Genomic DNA, 20,054 nt, shown 5'->3' with positions numbered 1-20,054 from the left:
TAGTCTACGTGTATTTTCAATTCCAATTCTATTCACCCAGTTTTAGTCCTCTGCCTTCTATTTTCATTTTGCTGTCAATGGTGACCATTGGTACTGTTTTCAAAGCCTTGTGCTTTGGAAATCTCCCCACCCTCCAAACCTTCCCTTCCTCCTTCAGCTGCTTCACAAAACATACATTTAATGAATCTATCCTAGCATTTTGTGTGAGGATTATTTCCATAAAGTCTCTGGGACCATCTGAAGTAGTTCAAAATGCTATACAAAATAGAAGTCCTACATTGAATTAATGTACTTCATATAATGCTATCAATCAAAAGCCATAGTCTTAGTCTCTGTTTATTGTCTGGAGATGACCTTCTGACTAGAGGAACTGTGCAGTACAAGGTCCCTGAGCAACTAGTTCTGGTTGACCACTTCTGCCATTCTGATCATCATTTCCTATTCTATTTTAAATGCAAACTTCAGACTGGCAGTAAAAGATATGGAGATAATTTTTGTTAGTGTTTAATGGTTCCCTCAAATGTTTCACCCCCTCTCACCACTCCTCAGCAGTGTCCCAGTGCTATGCTTCCTGCACCTAATCACACTGCTCTGTAAGTGACTGGTAGATCTTCGCCACGGCAATATCCATGAGTGGTGGAATGGAAAGACCGTGCATATATTAATAGTTATTAATACCTTGGTTCTTTCATAAACTTAGCACTGTACTCTCAGAGACGTACTTTTGAACAGTAGTGGCTATTGCGAAAAGAGGCAGAAGCATATTTGTGCACTGCAAGCCACAAGCATACACATATGATTTGTTTTAGGAACTGAAGAAGGGTTAAATACTGAAACAAGGGAGAATTTTGCCATTCTTCGAGTAGTTACCAGAACATCTTTCACAGACAGAAGACAGCTTGTTTTAATATTGCAATGAAAGAAACTCCTTAAGAATACCTTGGGAGTGTTAGCCTGAACACTCAGTAACAGAACTTATTCTGACAAGGTGGAGGATTTTAATCGACTGAACAGGTTTGATAAAGATAGGGTTCCATTTGCTGCCAGAGTTGATATTCTTGTACTTGCCAAATAAACTGCAAGCAATGCCCACTCTGTGGCTCTAAGTGCCATTTAAGACAGAAAAATCTGACTATTTGGTATAGTGGACCAAGACTGATAACAAACTAAGAGTCTCCAATGAATCTTATGCGAGAAACGTTACCTTTTCCAATTGGGATTCCAAGAGTGTACACTGGAAGAATGTAAGAAATAGGAGGGGATCACACTGCCTTCAAATTTATGCTATCACTCAGAATTAAATAATGATAGTAGTTGAATTCTTGAGTAGCAGCCAGAAGGCTGTAAAATTTAAATCTGCAGTTAAATAACTTAAGTCCCAAACATCAAAAACAGGAACAGTTGTTACCCTTCTACGATCAGGCCTCTGAACCAGCATAGCTAATTTCATACATCTCAACAGTGAACTGATTCCGCAACCTATGGACCTGTTTTCAAGGTCTCCAACACTCATATTCTCAGTATTATCTACTTATTATTAGTTTTCTTCTTGTATTTACACAGTTCATTTTTTCACATTGGTTGTTTGTCAGTCTTTTTGTGTAGTTTTTCATTGATTCTACTTCATTTCTTTGCTGTACTGTAAATACCTACAAGGAAATGAATCTCGTGGTGACTTATATGTATTTTGATAATAAATTTACTTTGAACTTTGAACAGTAAAAAAGATAAAGAGATGATAACCATGACACTACAGACCTGTTCTAGAAAAATTTACTTGAAAGGAAATCAGTAAACCTTTGTCTATATGCAATTTGAAATTCACCCAAATGATCAATTCTTAATGTGCTCTGAAATAGCTCTGGGGCCCATCAGGGATAGACAATAATTGTCAGGGTTGCCATGACATCCCCATCCCATGAATAAGTGAGGAAAGGAAATTTAAAACTAGGTTTAAGGAAAAAGGAACCTGAAGGAGACATTCTTATTGAAGAGGTGGTGTGCATTATCGAAAAAGCTGCCAGAGGATGATTGAGGCAGATAGAATAGCAACATTTAAAAGACACAGGACAGATATATAGATAGGAAATGTTTAGAGGGATGCTCATATGCAAATGAGACTAGCTCAACTAGATTTTAGTTGGCAAGGACAAGGTGGGCCAAAGGACCTGTTTCCGTATTATATGGTCTCTAATGTCACAGCTAATCCCAATGCAACTTCCTCCATGTTTCTCCCAAGGCAGTGTTGGTGGTGGATTAGGGTGTACTGTGGGCAATATTGCTACTGCTAAAGAGGACCAGTGGTTCACATTTAAAAGGCACCAAATAATTCAGATGGATAAACCACCAATAGTACAGGTCTGACAGCATGGACCATACTCTGCACATTTCTAGACTTTGCATTCTATTACAAACATAGGAATAGATTATTGAAGATGGTGCAAAACAAATTTACAAGTCTAGTAACATACACAGAATGCTGGAGAAACTCAGCAGGCCAGGTAGCATCTATGGAAAAGAGTAAACAGTCGACATTTTAGGCCGAGACTTTTCATCAGGACTGGGGTCATGGCCCGAAATGTCAACTGTTTACTGTTTTCCATAGATGCTGCCCAGCCTGCTGAGTTCCTCCAGCATTTTGTGTGTGTTGCTTGGATTTCCAGCGTATACAGATTTTCTCTTGTTTGTATTACAAGTTTGGTGCCTGAGCTGGGCAGCTGAGGAGGATGATCTCATTAAGGTCTCAAAATACAATTAAAAGATTCACTAGAATAAATATAGATAAAGTTCCACTCAAGGCTAAGGGTCATCAATGGAAAAAGTCCCAAATATATCCAATAGGAAATTTGGGAAAACTCCTTTTCCCAGAATGGAACTTGCTATCACAGAAAACAGAAGCCAATGACATATAGATTTAGGGGTAATCAGATCGACTTATGACAGTGAAACAAAGATGATTGCACCAGCATGGGACACTTAGACCAAATGGCTGTTTAGTCTATTTACACCCCTCAGAGGCCACTTTATTAAGTACACCTGCTCATTAATGCAAATATCTGATCAGCTAATCATGTGGCAGCAACTCAATGCCTGTAAGCATGCAGACATGAGGTTCTGTTGTTCAGACCAAACATCAGAATAGGGAAGAAATATGATCTAGGTGACTTTGACCATTGAATGATTATTGGTGCTAGACTAGGTGGTTTGAGTATCTCAGAAACTGCCTATTTCCTGGGATTTTCATGCACAATAGTCTTTAGAGTTTACAAAGAATGGTGCGAAAAACAAAAAACATCACGTGAGCGACAGTCCTGTGGGCAAAAATGCCTTGTTAATGAGAGAGGTCAGAAGAGAATGGCCAGGCTGGTTCAAGCTGACAGGAAGGTGACAGTAACTCAAATAACCACGTTACAACAGTGGTGTGCAAAAGAGTATCTCTGAATGCACAACACATTGAACCTTGAAATGGATTGGTTACAGTAGCAGACCACGAGCATAAACCCAGTGGCCACGTTATTAGGAGCTTTTCTAATAAAGTGGCCGCTAAGTGTACTTACATGCAATATATGCAGGTTCATTTGAAGTTTTGAAAGAAATGGTGCAATGTAGATCCAGGTGCAACAGCCTTTTCTTCTTTGAATCTCAACTTATGTTGTTTCTCCTTGATTCCCTCCCTCCCTCTGTCACCTCCCAGATATATTTCTTAAAACTTATTACTTAGACCAAACTTGAAGCGACTTATTGAATCAACTCCTTGTCTGGTTTAAAGTCATAGATTATCTCAATGCTTCACTGCATTAAAAGTTGTTCTTTTTTTAATGTTTCTTGGTATGACCAGAAATCCTTTTGAAAATAGCAGTTTTAACACACACAAATGCTGCAGGAGCTCCAACAGGTCAGGCAGCATCCACAGAAAGCAATAAAGAGCTGACATTTTGGGGTGAGACCCTTCATCAGAACTTAGTAGGTACGTTTAGGTAGCTGGGATCAGTTCTCGAACTTTGCTCCTAGAAATAATTCTTAGATTCCGCATCTTATGTTTTCATTTTTATCTCCTGCAAAAGTCAACTGGCATCTGTTGATGATCAGATCCAAAGTTGTGATCACACCATTAACAGTTTTGCTAAGAATACTGCACTCCAGGTTTGCTGAAATGCTTAAGCAAGGTTGTTTTCTTGTACCATGAGAGTACATTAATACTCATGAAGTCTGTAAACAGAATGTGTGATTACAGAGGCTAACAAAATCAGTAGGAATAAACTAAATTGTCATCAGCCCCGTCTTCTCCCTGAGTGGGTCCTCATACCGATGCAAACTGACAGGCAAACAGTGTGCCCAACCATGCTAAGAAGCTGCAGGGCTATTCTTAGCAGATAATACTTGGTGCAGCAGTCACTGCTGAAGCTTAAGGCACTAGGCACTGGGAACTTGCATGCAGAAAGGAATCAGCTCTTTTTCACTGAGCATGTTTACAAATCTTACTGCAAAGCCAAATAGATCATTCATGCCAAGCTGTATGGCAAAGCCCAGTGACAAACAGCATGGTACCTAGAGGCATTTTCCTTAAAGCTATAATGCTGCCAGTTAAATTATTGGCAAGTTTTTATTTTGCACATTTGAATAGTATAATTTAAATGATTTTATATAAATAATAAAAGCTGTAAAGAAGGAAAGAAGGTCTGCTACTGTATTTACAAACATTTTATTTATAATGTTCAGGAATATTACTCCTCAAGACTTGACTACGAGCCAATCTGCAGAACTATTGAGAGGACATTTTGTCATATAACTTGGAACTAAGGATCACACTAGCCTTGCAACAAAAAGTATTTTCTACCAAATCGCAATGTAAAAACGATGAACATTTATCAATGAAGCTGAAGAGTGAACTTATATTCAACTGTTCTTGATGTTATTAGGCAAGAGCTTATTGCTACCAGTACTCTCTAAGGTAGTGGTTGCCAACCCATCGATCGTGATCGACTGGTCAATCTTTGAGACTTTCCCAGTAGATCCCAAAAAAAAACTAAAAATAAATAGACAAATACTGTTGAGAGATTGTTTCCGGGTTGCGGGGTTTTAGTTCCGTTCTTTCTGCCCAGTGCGCATGCGCTTAGCTCCCCCGCACTACACAGTGTACTTCAGTGGTCACCAACCACAGCAAGGAAATAATATGAGTCAGTTGCACCTTTCCTCATCCCCTGTCACGGCCACTGTTGAACATGAACCCACGCGAGGTCATCAGTCGCCTAAACACAGTGATACCTTCGTGCCAGTGTTAGCATCGCGTGGCCGGCGAGAACCGCCAATGCTATTGGCCCGGAGCACGGCCAGTGAGAACTGCTGATGCTACTGGCCTGGAGCGCGGCCGGCGGGAAATGCCAATGCTACTGGCCCGGAGTACGGCCGACGAGAACCACCGATGTTACTGGCCTGGAGCGCGGCTGTCGGGAACCGCCAATGCTACTGGCCCGGAGTGCGGCCGGCAAGAACCGCCGATGTTACTGGCCTGGAGCACAGCTGGCGGGAACCGCCAATGTTACTGGCCTGGAGCGCGGCTGGCGGGAACCTCCAATGCTACTGGCCCGGACCACAGACAGATGGGCACAGCCTATAAACCTGTTTAGCACACTGAATGTTTGTGGGGAACCCAGTGCTAAAATATTCGCAGATGACCTAATTCGGGCTCAAAGTTTCATAAGTAGCAGAGCAGCTACCTTGCTGCGATATACTGAAAGTCATCCCTCCAGCCAAACCTTTGTCGGCCGATAGATCCTACAAGGGGGGCAGGCGCGGGCCTGTCGCTCTCCTCGCTTGGTCAATCACTCTCTCCGGACTGCAAAAACCGCGGCCCCGGCACGGGGACCTCCGGCCCTGACTTTGTCCTCTCTCCCCACCCATGACCAGCCACACCTGGCCAGGGTGTCTGGCGGCAGGCGGGCAGAGGTTGGGAGTTCGGGCCTGGAGGCTGTCTAATGAGGCAATGAAGCCCTGAAAACTGCTTCTATACCCTGAGTCCAAGCACCCTGCACTTAAAGACAAACCCGTCGAGTTTTTTCAGTGGAAAAAACATGAGCAGCATGGGACAGCAGCTAAGTGCTGAGAGCCGCGGAAACTAAATTGCAGAATAGACTGGATATAAGGAACCTGCTTCGAGTATCGTTGTATTCCCGTCGCGTTTAACACCCCCCCCCCTTCCGTCAGCCAGTCCGCAAGAATATTGTCAATATTAAACCGGTCCGCGGTGCAAAAAAAGGGTGGGTACCCCTGGTGTACATACATTATTTCTACTTCTGGCTTGCAGAGTTTTAGTTCCCATTCTTTCTGCCCAGTGTGCATGCGCATAGCTCCCCCGCACTACACAGTGTACTTCAGTGGTCCCCAACCACCGGGCCGCAAGGAAATAATATGAGTCAGTTGCACCTTTCCTCATCCCCTGTCACGGCCACTGTTGAACTTGAACCGACGCGAGGTCATCAGTCGCCTAAACACAGTGATACCCTTGTGCCAGTGTTCGCCTCGTGCGGTAGGTGAGAACCGCCGATGCTACTGGCCTGGAGTGCGGCCAGCAGGAAGTGCCGATGCTACTGGCCTGGAGTGCGGCCAGCAGGAAGTGCCGATGCTACTGGCCTGGAGTGCGGCCAGCAGGAAGTGCCGATGCTACTGGCCTGGAGTGCGGCCAGCAGGAAGTGCCGATGCTACTGGCCTGGAGTGCGGCCAGCAGGAAGTGCCGATGCTACTGGCCTGGAGTGCGGCCAGAAGGAAGTGCCGATGCTACTGGCCTGGAGTGCGGCCAGCAGGAAGTGCCGATGCTACTGGCCTGGAGTGCGGCCAGCAGGAAGTGCCGATGCTACTGGCCTGGAGTGCGGCCAGCAGGAAGTGCCGATGCTACTGGCCTGGAGTGCGGCCAGCAGGAAGTGCCGATGCTACTGGCCTGGAGTGCGGCCAGCAGGAAGTGCCGATGCTACTGGCCTGGAGTGCGGCCAGCAGGAAGTGCCGATGCTACTGGCCTGGAGTGCGGCCAGCAGGAAGTGCCGATGCTACTGGTCTGGAGTGCGGCCAGCAGGAAGTGCCGATGCTACTGGCCTGGAGTGCGGCCAGCAGGAAGTGCCGATGCTACTGGCCTGGTGTGTGGCCAGCAGGAAGTGCCGATGCTACTGGCCCGGACCGCAGACAGATGGGCACAGCCTATAAACCTGTTTAGCACACTGAATGTTTGTGGGGAACCCAGTGCTAAAATATTCGCAGACGACCTAATTCGGGCTCAAAGTTTCATAAGTAGCAGAGTAGCTACCTTGCTGCGATATACTGAAAGTCATCCCTCCAGCCAAACCTTTGTCAGCCGATAGATCCTACAAGGGGGGCAGGCGCGGGCCTGTCGCACTCCTTGCTTGGTCGGTTGCTCTCTCTGGACTGCGATTGCCGCGGCCCCGGCACGGGGACCTCCGGCCCTGACCTTGTCCTCTCACTCCACCCACGATCAGCTGCACCTGGCCAGGGCGTATGGCGGCAGGTGGGCAGAGGCTGGAGTTCGGGCCTGGAAGCTGTCTAATGAGGCAATGAAGCCCTCAAAACTGCTTCGGTACCCTGAGTCCAAGCACCCTGCACTTAAAGGCAAACCTGTTGAGTTTTTTCAGCGGAAAAAACGTGAGCAGTGCGGGACAGCAGCTAAGTGCCGAGAGCCGTGAAAACTAAATTGCGAAATAGACTGGACATAAGGAACCTGCTTCGAGTATTGCTGTATTCCCATCGTGTTTAACAACACCCCCCCTCCACCCCCCTGTCGGCCGGTCTGCAAGAATATTGTCAATATTAAACCAGTCCGTGGTGCAGAAAAAGGGTGGGTACCACTGGTGTAGATACATTATTTCTACTTCCGGGTTGCAGGGTTTTACTTCCGGTCTTTTCTGCCCCAGTGCACATGCGTGTAACTAATCGATCAGGGGTCGATCTCGCCTCTCCCTAAGGCCGAGGTAGGGGATCTTGGGCTTAAAAAGGTTGGTGACCACTACTCTAAGGGAATTTTTTACTTGATTCATGACAATTACATATTGTGCTAAGGCCATTAATTCATTATGTAATACACTCTCTTCAGTGTTTGCAGAATTTCACTTTCTTCCAGAGTAACAGTAACACACACAAAATGTTGGAGGAAGTCAGCAGGTCAGACAGCATCTATGGAGAGGAATAAAGAGTATATGTTTCAGGCCAAGACCTTCATCAAACTATCAACCTCCATCATTAAGGACAGCAAACATCCAGGCCACGTTCTCTTCTTGCTGCTGCCATTGGGAAGGAAGTACAGAAGCCTTAATTCCCACACCACCAAGTTCAGAAACAGTTATTACCCTTCAACCATCAGGCTCATAAACCAGCACGGATAACTTCACTCACTTCAACTCTGAGTTGATTCCACAGTTTATGGACTCACTTTCAAGGAATGTACAACTCCTGTTCTCAGTATTATTGATTAATAATTAAGATTTGTTTTTATTTGTAATTGCATAGTTTGCTTTTTTCACTTTGGCTGTTTGCCAGTCTTGGTGTGTAGTTTTTCATTCATTCTATTTCTTTGTTCTACTGTGAATGCCTACAAGAAAATGAATCTCGAGGTAGTATATGCTGACATATATGCATTTTGATAATAAATTTACTCTGAACACTGTTCTTCATTTCCTCAGTTTCACTGTAGTCCTGCTGCTCAGCTTAATCCCATACTCCCCTCACTCTCTCTGCTCTAGTCTACAGCAAGATATCCCTTCCGCCTGCTCCCACCTCTAGGACCTCACTCCCTCTGCTACCACTGGTAAAAGGCTCTTGTAACAACCTTCTGCCACTCTTCTCTTTCTTCCCCCACCTCCACCACACCCATTTCCACCCACCACTACCGCCAGTACTTCTACTTCAGCATCGCTTCTAATACTCCACCATCACACATAGGACCTGCACAGGAGATCTGAAGATCACGGTTGCCCAAAACATTGGCTAGAATGGCCATCCAAGCATTAAAGCAAAGGCTTCACTTGCTTACCCAATGCAGATAACATTGTGAAAATTCCCTTCTTGTCTTTGACTCATCCCCTGTGAACAACATGTCCATCTGAACCTGCACAGACACATTCTGATCCAAAAGTTAATATATGAGGAGCATTCGATGGCTCTGGGCCTGTACTCACTGGAGTTTAGAAGAATGAGAAGGGATCTCATTAAAACCTATCAAATATTGAAAGGCCTAGATAGAGTGGATAGGATGTTTATAGTAGTGGGGGAATAAAGACCAGAGGGCATAGACTCAAAATACAGGGATGTCCCTTTAGAACAGTGGTGAGGAGGATAATTGCCATAGACAGATGTAGAGGCCAACACATTGGGTATATTTAAAGTGGAGGTTGATGGGTTCTTGGTTAGTAAGGGCATCAAAGATTACGGGGACAAGGCAGGAGAATGTGTGGGATTTGTCGGGATAATAAATCAGCCTTGATGGAATGGAGGAGCATACTCAATGGGCCGAAAGACCTAATTCTGCTCCTATGTCTTATGAAAGGTAACACTTATGAAATCAAAGCAATACCTCAGCCGGAGGGAAGGTAGTGAGGTTAAAGCTCCCATTGCCTATTAAATGCTCCCAATGGCGTGCACCTCAAATAGCCGCTGACAGCTCCGGCCCTTCACTTGTGGCTTAGCTACTAAGCCCTGTGGAACCATTTCCACTGACAGGAGAAAGGGCAAAGACAGGTTACTGGCGCCTTAAGACCAGTCACTTCAGGCAGATGGGGCTCATCAGCAATGGTTGGCAGCTCATCTAAGAGAAGGAAAACTCTGATCTCAAACCCCTGCTGCCTAGCAGCTGTACCCACTCATGGGAAAGGCTTTGGGAGTAAACTCTTAAGGAAAAAGCCAGCACTGGAGTCCCGAAGGCAGTTCAATGTTGAGTTCAACGCTGAATGGCAACTCCCGTGACAATGCTAGGGCCAAAATGTATTGGTCTCTGCCATTCATTTGGATTCATAAGCTGCATGGACAACAGTTTGCGCTCCATATCATACTGCCCTGGCTTACGTTTCAAATAGACAGCTAGGATGCAATATCCATGGTCAATCACAACCAAGGGAGGGCCTACATTTCAACCTCAGTAACAGTGAATCTCGTATCAGTGGGCTCAAAGCCAACATTCTTTAAATGCTGACACCTCCACTTAATGATACTGCAGGCACAGAAAATACAGGAAGGTTTCATAATTAGTCTAGAATCAGCAAAATTAACTTATGCTTCTGGCTGCTTGCTTTCTGCTAATCAGTGAACCAATTTACTGTAAACTCCAGAAATGCTTAAGAAAATTGTAATGATAAGCACACGAGAATACGGCTGCTGAATAATGCAACATTTCCTATTTTAACAAGCTCTGCTTTTATTTTGTTGAATTTTCACTTCAATCCCATGATAGCAAAGGCTTTGTTTCTATTTCTGATCTTTTACCTATAACCGGAACATTTGACTCAAAAACACTTATATCAGAAGTTCATTAATTTCAAGAGACATGCTCCTGCTTGTGGAAGGGATTGTCACATACTGTTGCAATGTCATCAATGAGTCAAGTTAAGTTTTAGAGCTGGTTACCGTAATCACTGTAGACAATGCAAACTTGTTATAGGCTCAACAGTGAATACCACGCAGCATTCAACCAGACTGTCTCTAAGATAATGCCAAAGGTGTGCTGTGCAGTGTTCGCCAAATTTGGCAATTGCATTCATGTCGAAAATATAGTTGCTCTCACGTGGAAACTTTACAACAGGCGAATGTCTCCTAGCATCCAGCTTCTTTAAGCGTTGCTTGCCCAAAGTTGTTTAGGGTAGTTGTGAATACTGGTAGCTCGAGTTGAGGTGTTTGATAAAACAGTGTTTACCAAGCTTGCCAATTCCAAGCTCAATAAATACAGCAACATCAAATACCTCAACCTGAGCTACCAATATTGACTACCTTCCTAAATGCCAAAGGTGCCTGAACACTTGGAGGAGGCAGATGTGATGGAAGAAATTCCAAGAGGATAATGGATGGAGGTTGAAGCACAAAGCCAATGAAAGGGAACAGTGTTGTTTTCTATTGCACAACTTCCCAAACATCCTTTGCCATGTACCATTTCAGAATATTTTCCTTTTCTGCCTCCTCAAATTCTCAACTCAAGTAATGAATAAATAAAATTTCTACTTCATAATTGCACCCTTTAATAAAATTATTACCAGCCCACATCAACCTCACCCCCTCCCCAGCAAAAGTGGTGGACTCACCCCAGGTTTTAGAATCTAGGATCTGCAGAAGACAATTAGGAATGATGTTTTCTAGATCCTGAAAAAGTAAACTTTTCATTTCCAGGTTCCCTTAAAAAGAACTGAGAGCTGCCAGCCCCACCAGGAAGAGGGAAATCAGCACTCTCCAGAAGCCCCATGTGTGGCCATTCCAAGACAGTTGGTGACTAACACTCTATATGCGAACAAAAGATACAAGAGAGACTGCAGATGCTGGGATCTGAAGCAATAAACAAACTGCTGGAGGAACTCAACAGGTTAAGCAGCATCTGTGCTGGGAAGTAGTTGACATAGAAACATAGAAAATAGGTGCAGGAGTAGGCCATTCGGCCCTTCGAGCCTGCACCGCCATTCAGTACGATCATGGCTGATCATCCAACTCAGAACCCTGTACCTGCTTTCTCTCCATACCCCCGATCCCTTTAGCCACAAGGGCCATATCTAACTTGACGTTTGGGGTCAAGTCCCTTGAACAGGAATTTTTCTAGCTATCTTTCAGTCCAGATGAGGGGACTTGAAACTGTCCACTTTCCTCCACAGATGCTGCCTGACCTTCAGAGTTCCTCCAGCATTTTTTTTGCTCCCCAAACAAAAATAGGACTCTCTGTACTTTCAACTTGTACTATCTTTGGAAGACCAATACATTCTTCAATACAGAAAGTATTCAGCCAGATTGCCCATTAAACAGTACACCCATGACCCACTGATGTGTGCCATGGTATCCAACAACCATAATTTCAAACAACTGGCTAGGTTCTATACATCAACCCTACAGCACACTCCACAATATTTGGAGTTCATTGATGTGGTCACTTGGACATGGTACCAAGATCATCTCAGATCACCCACACTTCTAAAGTAGGTCACAGCTGAGAAATATCAGTGTCAGCTTTTTTTTTGGCAGACCTTGTAGTATCCTGTTCAAGACTTACACCTGATTTGCAGTGAGCAGTGTAAGGAAGACCATCCAAAAGCAGAACCTTCTACATCGTGCACTACTGGAGGAGAACATAAGACAAAGAAGCAGAATTAGGCCAACTGGCCCATCAAGTCTGCACCACCATTCCATCATGGCTGATTTATTATCCCTCTCAACCCCATTCTCCTGCCTTCTCCCCATAACTTTTGATGTCCTTACTACTGAAGAACATATCAACCTCTGCTTCAAATATGTACAATGACTTGGTTTCCACAGACTCATCATCCTCTGTTAAAGAAATTCCTCCTCATCCCTGTTCTAAAGGGATGTCTTTGTATTCTGAAGCTGTGCCTTCTGGTCCTACACCTCTCCTACTATAGGAAACATCTTCACAATATCCACTCTATCTAGTTCTTTCAATTTGTTTCAGTGACATCCCTCCCTTATTCTTCTAAACTCCAGTGAGTACAAGCCCAGAATCATCAAATGCTCCTCATAATCCCCATCCTTCCATTCTCAGGATGTTGCTCATGAATCTCCTCTGGATCCTCTCCATTGCCAGCATATCCTTTCTTACATAAGGTGCCCAAAACTGCTCACAATACTCCAAGTGTGGTTTTATAAACCCTCAGCAATACATCCTTGCTTTTATATTCTAGTCCTTTTGAAATGAATGCTAACATTGCATTTGCTTTCCTTTATCACCAACTCAACCTGCAAGTTCACCATTACTGAAATCTGCATGAGAAATTCTAAGTCCCTTTGCACCTCTGATTTCAGAATTTACTCCCTGTTTAGAAAATAGTCTATGCCTTTATTCCTTCTACCAAAGTGTGTAACCATATACTTCCCTACAATGTATTCCAATTGGACGCATAGAAGCAAGGGTTCAAATTTTTTTTAAATACTTGTAACAAACTTTTGTTTACATTTAACTGTGTGCACAAAATGTTTGCTTGTGGCAACCTAGTAATCTCAGATGACATATTTGAAGCAAATCTTAACATTTATTCACACAGTCCAGCCTCAGTTCAGACAATCCAACTCAAATTACTATAATGCAGTCATTGACGTAGCACGTGTGTTGGGGAGGTGGGGGTAATCAATGTTGTTGAAGAGAATTTTTATCCCTGAAAGTAGCAGAACAGGTAGACTCGGTGATAAAAGATTTGGCATGCTGACCTTCATCAGTCAGTGTTGAGTACAGGAGTTGGGATGTTATGTTATATTTGTACAAGACAATGATGATGGGAAATATGGAATATCATATACAGTTTTAGTTATGCTGTTATAGAAAGAATGTCATGAAGCTGCAAACAGTGTAAAGGAGACTTAAAAGAAAGTTGCCAAGACTGGATGGGCTGAGTTATGGAAAGGCTGGGTAGGCTGGGATTTTATTCACTGGAAAATTGGAGATTGAGGGGTGACCTTATAGGTGTATAAAAATCACAATAAGGGGAATGCACACAGTTGTTCTCCCCAGGAAAAGGAAATCAAATAACTGGGGGGGGGGGGGGGGTTGGGAAATAGGTTTTAGGTGAAAGAGGAAAGATTTTAGAGTCCTGAAAGGCAATTTCTTTACACTGAAGGCTGCATGTAAATGCAACAAGGTGCCAGGGGAAGTGATTGAGGCAGATACAACAACAACATTTAAAATAAACTTGGACAGGGACAGGCACAGAAGAGGCTTACTGGGAAATAAGCCAAATATAGGCAAATGGGCACCTCGGTCAGCATGGACAAGTTGAACTGAAGGAACTAATTCTGTGCGGCATGACTCTATAAGTCTATGGCTCTAATTCCTAGTTCTTTGACAAACAGTTAATTCTATTCAATCCCCAGTCAGGAATGCACTCAGAAGAGACTCCTGGCTTGAAAGCACCAGGTTATTATCCATGGATATTAATCAACATACCAGATATACAGTGGTATGCAAAAGTTTGGGCACCCCGGTCAAAATTTCTGTTACTGTGAATAGTTAAGTGAGTAGAAGATGAGCTGATCTCCAAAAGTCATAAAGTTAAAGATTCTTTTTAACATTTTAAGCAAGATTAGTGTATTACTTTTGTTTTGTACAATTTTAGAGTGGAACTAAAGGAAAGGAGCACCATGCAAAAGTTTGGGCACCCCAAGAGATTTGAACTCAGATTACTTTTACTAAGGTCTCAGACCTTAATTAGCTTGTTAGGGCTATGGCTTGTTCACAATCATCATTAGGAAAGGCCAGGTGATGCAAATTTCAAAGCTTTATAAATACCCTGACACCGCAAACCTTGTCCCAACAATCAGCAGCCATGGGCTCCTCTAAGCAGCCTAGCACTCTGAAAATTAAAATAAATGATGCCCACAAAGCAGGAGAAGGCTATAAGAAGATAGCAAAGCGTATTCAGGTAGCCGTTTCCTCAGTTCGTAATGTAATTAAGAAATGGCAGTTAACAGGAATGGTGGAGGTCAAGTTGAGGTCTAGAAGACCAAAAAAACTTTCCAAGAGAACTGCTCGTAGGATTGCTAGAAAGGCAAATCAAAACCCCCATTTGACTGCAAAAGACCTTCAGGAAGATTTAGCAGACTCTGGAGTGGTGGTGCACTGTTCTACTCTATTATTAATGCTTTTTGAGATAGTGATTTAGATGCATATCATTTTTTTTACTGAGTTAAGTATTGTATGTAATTAGTTTTGCTACATCAAGTGTATGGGACATTGGAAAAAAAGTTGAATTTCCCCATGGGGATGAATAAAGTATCTATCTATCTATCTATCTATCTACTGCACAAATATGACCTTCATGGAAGAGTCATCAGAAGAAAACCTTTCCTGCGTCCTCACCACAACATTCAGCGTCAGAAGTTTGCAAAGGAACATCTAAACAAGCCTGATGCATTTTGGAAGCAAGTCCTGTGGACTAATGAAGTTAAAACAGAACTTTTTGGCCACAATGAGCAAAGGTATATTTGGAGAAAAAAGAGTGCAGAATTTCATGAAAAGAACACCTCTCCAACTGTTAAGAACGGGGGTGGATCGATTATGCTTTGGGCTTGTGTTGTAGCCAGTGGCATGGGGAATATTTCACTGGTGGAGGGGGAAATGAATTCAATTAAATACCAGCAAATTCTGGAAGCAAACATTACACCATCTGTAAAAAAGCTGAAGATAAAAAAGAGGATGGCTTCTACAACAGGATAATGATCCTAAGTGCACCTCAAAATCCACAATGGACTACCACAAGAGGCACAGGCTGAAAGTTTTGTCATGGCCCTCACAGTCCCCCGACCTAAACATCATCAAAAATCTGTGGACAGACCTCAAAAGAGCAGTGCATGCAAGATGGCCCAAGAATCTCATAGAACTAGAAGCTTTTTGCAAGGAAGAATGGATGAATATCCCCCAAACAAGAATTGAAAGACTCTCAGCTGGCTACAGAAAGCGTTTACAGGCTGTGATACTTGCCAAAGGGAGTGTTACTAAGTACTGACCATGCAGGGTGCCCAAACTTTAGCTTCGGGCCCTTTTCCTTTTTTTGTTATTTTGAAACTGTAAAAGATGGAAATAAAAAAGTAATCTTGCTTAAAATATTAAAGAAATATGTCATCTTTAACTTTATGCCTTTTGGAAATCAGGTCAGCTTTTACTTGCTTAGCTATTTACAGTAACAGAAATTTTGAGCAGGGGTGTCCAAACTTTTGCATGCCACTGTAAATTAGCAGTGCTATCCCATGAAATTGTGGCTTTGTAAATCTTATGTTGAAAGATGGACATTTTGCTTGTGGCACCGATACACGAGAAGGTGGTTCCATACAGAGATGGACTTCTCTGAATCAGATCTCAACATTGTTCAGCTGTGTAGAGAAATAACATGTAATGATAAATCTTACACAGAAATGTAGTACTGGAGGTAGATCAATCAGCCCCTCCAATCTATGTCATCTTTCACTTGGATCATGACCAATTTGTATTTATTTCCATTATCTGGCTTTGTTCCATATTCTTTTAAAGCATTATCTCAAGTACAAAGGATTGATTTTACCAAATGCTCAGAATCCAAAATCAATGGACCATTGCACTTGACAGATGGTATTCTTCCTAAAATGTTAAGTTGCTAGCCCAATAAAATGTAAGACAATAACTGTCAAACAAAGTGGTACAAGCTTGCTTCTGAGGTCACCAAGGTTGACATCACCCTACACACACACACACACACAAATTAGTAGTATGATAAAACTAGAACACTTACAGCCTGGACAATACCTACCTTCCTGAACTTCTCCAACTGTTTGTATGTGTCGGGGTCTAGCTCCTGAGAGACATCCTTCATCCAGAGCAGTGCTCCCCTATACTCAGTCCGAGACTGTTCCATCCGATTTACAGTGAGTTGTGTGTCGGACACTGCCCGGCGACGGAACGTTTCCACCTCCTGCACCAGTCGGAGGAGTGGAACACGCAAAGCTAGTCTGGAATGGAAGGAGGAAAATGAGCTGTACAAGTCTAGACTTTGATCAAAGATAGATGTGAGAAACAGGACAATTTAAAATGAATTCACTTTACTGTTCTGTTCTATGTTCCTAATTCAACATCATTGAGACTTGAAATCAGGATCACTTAAGTATAAATACTCTGTCCAGGGATGAAAGTCTATAACTCTACAATTCCTCTCACTTCAGAATGTAGAATTTAAAAATATTGCATACTTAATTAAATCTTTGTAACAATTCAATTCAAAGCACCTTTGAAATCCCTGTTATCAAGCTTGCAAACACCTATGGCACCAATATTAGACTAATTTTTTTTTGTAATTATCTTTCAGACTTCCATCAGAAAAATAAAATTTTCCCCAGTGACTTTGAAAACAACCGTTTACTCAAAGGTGCAGTCCAGTGTTAGCTGGAAACCCCTGCATCATCTGTATGGCTTGGCACCGCTCAGGAAGTCCTAAACTCACTGTAAAAACTGGGAGAGTTAAGCACTTTAACTGAATCACATGTCCTAAATTCAACCTTCAGACAAACACTGACTGAATGCACTGTCCCATTTGCAAGGTGAACAAATGATTACTCAGTTTTTTTTATTGTAATTATCAACATCACACATATACAAGAGAAAGGCAGGCATCAAGAGCGGCACAAAAGCAGAGTGAGTGTGGGGGTTGGCCTGGGTCCCAGAGAGTACAAGTACCTTTGTTTTGCAGACCCACACAGGGCTTTGCTGGTAGCGTTCATCATCCTCCCTGCTGGGGTTTTATCCTGCTCGCTGTGTCCCTTCAAGAACATGCCCAACTCATTTTCCTCTTGGGATAGAACTGCAATGTTGAATCAGGCAGTCGTTACCATATAGATCACAAAAATTGAAGTGAAACACATTAGCCACACGGTAGCAGCTAAAGAAAGGAGTTCTATTTTCTACATTGTCAGCAACTTGCATTTGTATGGCTTCTTAAACAAGGCAAGGACATAAATGGACACCAAGCCAAGGGGGATATTGGTGAGAGAACAGAAGGGAGTAGCAGGGTGGGGATGGTTACAAAAGGTTTTTCAAAGAGGGGAGTTTAAGGAGCACAGATTCAATACTGAATTCAACAATTTCAAGCAACTTGCTTTTCTTGTTTCTTTTTTTCTCTCTCCACAGGTACAACCTGAAAAGCTGGGGATTTCCAAATTCTCTTTTGGTTTCAACAGCAATTCTGAACTGCAATTTCCTCCCTCTCTAACAGGCCAACATGGTAGCATAAAGGCAGCACTGGATGGTACGGTACAGCGCTAGCTGTAAGATGGGGGTCGGAGTCCTACCGCTGTCTGTAATGACCTTGTACCTGTGACTGTGTGGATTTTTCCTGGGTGCTCTGGTTTCCTCCTACTGCCAGACATGTGTTAGGGTTAATGAGTTGTGGGCAAATTATGTTGGTGCCGGAAGCATGGTGACTCTTGCAGGCTGCCCAGCACAATCCTCACTGATTTGATTTGATGCAAACATCACATTTTACTGTATGTTTTGATTTACATGCAATAAATAAAGCTAATCTTTATAACCATATAACCATATAACAATCACAGCACGGAAACAGGCCATTCCGGCCCTCCTAGTCCGTGCCGAACTCTTAATCTCACCTAGTCCCACTTACCCGCACTCAGCCCATAACCCTCCACTCCTTTCCTATCCATATACCTATCCAATTTTACCTTAAATGACACAACTGATCTGGCCTCTACTACTTCTACAGGAAGCTCATTCCACACAGCTATCACTCTCTGAGTAAAGAAATACCCCCTCGTGTTTCCCTTAAACTTTTGCCCCCTAACTCTCAAATCATGTCCTCTCGTTTGAATCTCCCCTACTCTCAATGGAAACAGCCTATTCACGTCAACTCTATCTATCCCTCTCAACATTTTAAATACCTCGATCAAATCCCCCCTCAACCTTCTACGCTCCAATGAATAGAGACCTAACTTGTTCAACCTTTCTCTGTAACTTAAGTGCTGAAACCCTGGTAACATCCTAGTAAATCGTCTCTGCACTCTCTCTAATTTATTGATATCTTTCCTATAATTCGGTGACCAGAACTGTACACAATATTCCAAATTTGGCCTTACCAATGCCTTGTACAATTTTAACATTACATCCCAACTTCTGTACTCAATGCTCTGATTTATAAAGGCCAGCGTTCCAAAAGCCTTCTTCACCACCCTATCTACATGAGACTCCACCTTCAGGGAACTATGCACTGTTATTCCTAGATCTCTCTGTTCCACTGCATTCCTCAATGCCCTACCATTTACCCTGTATGTTCTATTTGGATTATTCCTGCCAAAATGTAGAACCTCACACTTCTCAGCATTAAACTCCATCTGCCAACGTTCAGCCCATTCTTCTAACCGGCATAAATCTCCCTGCAAGCTTTGAAAACCCACCTCATTATCCACAACACCTCCTACCTTAGTATCATCAGCATACTTACTAATCCAATTTACCACCCCATCATCCAGATCATTTATGTATATTACAAACAACATTGGGCCCAAAACAGATCCCTGAGGCACCCCGCTAGTCACCGGCCTCCATCCCGATAAACACTTATCCACCACTACTCTCTGGCATCTCCCATCTAGCCACTGTTGAATCCATTTTATTACTCCAGCACCAATACCTAACGACTGAACCTTCTTAACTAACCTTCCATGTGGAACTCTGTCAAAGGCCTTGCTGAAGTCCATATAGACTACATCCACTGCCTTACCCTCGTCAACATTCCTCGTAACTACTTCAAAAAATTCAATAAGGTTTGTCAAACATGACCTTCCACGCACAAATCCATGCTGGCTACTCCTAATCAGATCCTGTCTATCCAGATAATTATAAATACTATCTCTAAGAATACTTTCCATTAATTTACCCACCACTGATGTCAAACTGACAGGTCCATAATTGCCAGGCTTACTTCTAGAACCCTTTTTAAACAATGGAACCACATGAGCAATACGCCAATCCTCCGGCACAATCCCTGTTTCTAATGACATCTGAAAGATCTCCGTCAGAGCTCCTGCTATCTCTACACAAACTTCCCTCAAGGTCCTGGGGAATATCCGGTCAGGACCCGGAGATTTATCCACTTTTAAATTTCTTAAAAGCGCCAGTACTTCCACCTCTTTAATTGTCATAGGTTCCATAACTTCCTTACTTGTTTCCCACACCTTACACCATTCGATATCCTTCTCCTTAGTGAATACCGAAGAGAAGAAATCGTTCAAAATCTCTCCCATCTCCCTCGGCTCCACACATAGCTGACCACCCTGATTCTCTAAGGGACCAATTTTATCCCTCACTATCCTCTTGCTTTTAATAT

General features: G+C 43.0%; 1 protein-coding gene across 3 annotated transcripts in view; it reads right to left on the bottom strand.

The window, feature by feature from the left end:
• LOC140728155 (islet cell autoantigen 1-like protein) overlaps positions 1–20,054 on the bottom strand; it is a 137,917-nt gene that overhangs the window by 64,023 nt on the left and 53,840 nt on the right. For all 3 annotated transcript variants that reach the window (XM_073046410.1, XM_073046412.1, XM_073046411.1), the window contains 2 exons: positions 17,393–17,516; positions 16,473–16,671 (listed from right to left, as the gene is read on the bottom strand). In XM_073046410.1, coding sequence (XP_072902511.1) covers positions 16,473–16,671; positions 17,393–17,516 — 323 coding nt within the window. The remainder of the gene's footprint in view (positions 1–16,472; positions 16,672–17,392; positions 17,517–20,054) is intronic.

The sequence above is a fragment of the Hemitrygon akajei genome, chromosome 5, assembly GCF_048418815.1.
Source record: "Hemitrygon akajei chromosome 5, sHemAka1.3, whole genome shotgun sequence".
In the NCBI taxonomy this organism is placed as follows: Eukaryota; Metazoa; Chordata; class Chondrichthyes; order Myliobatiformes; family Dasyatidae; genus Hemitrygon; species Hemitrygon akajei.
This window is presented reverse-complemented; position numbering and strand designations above follow the sequence as displayed.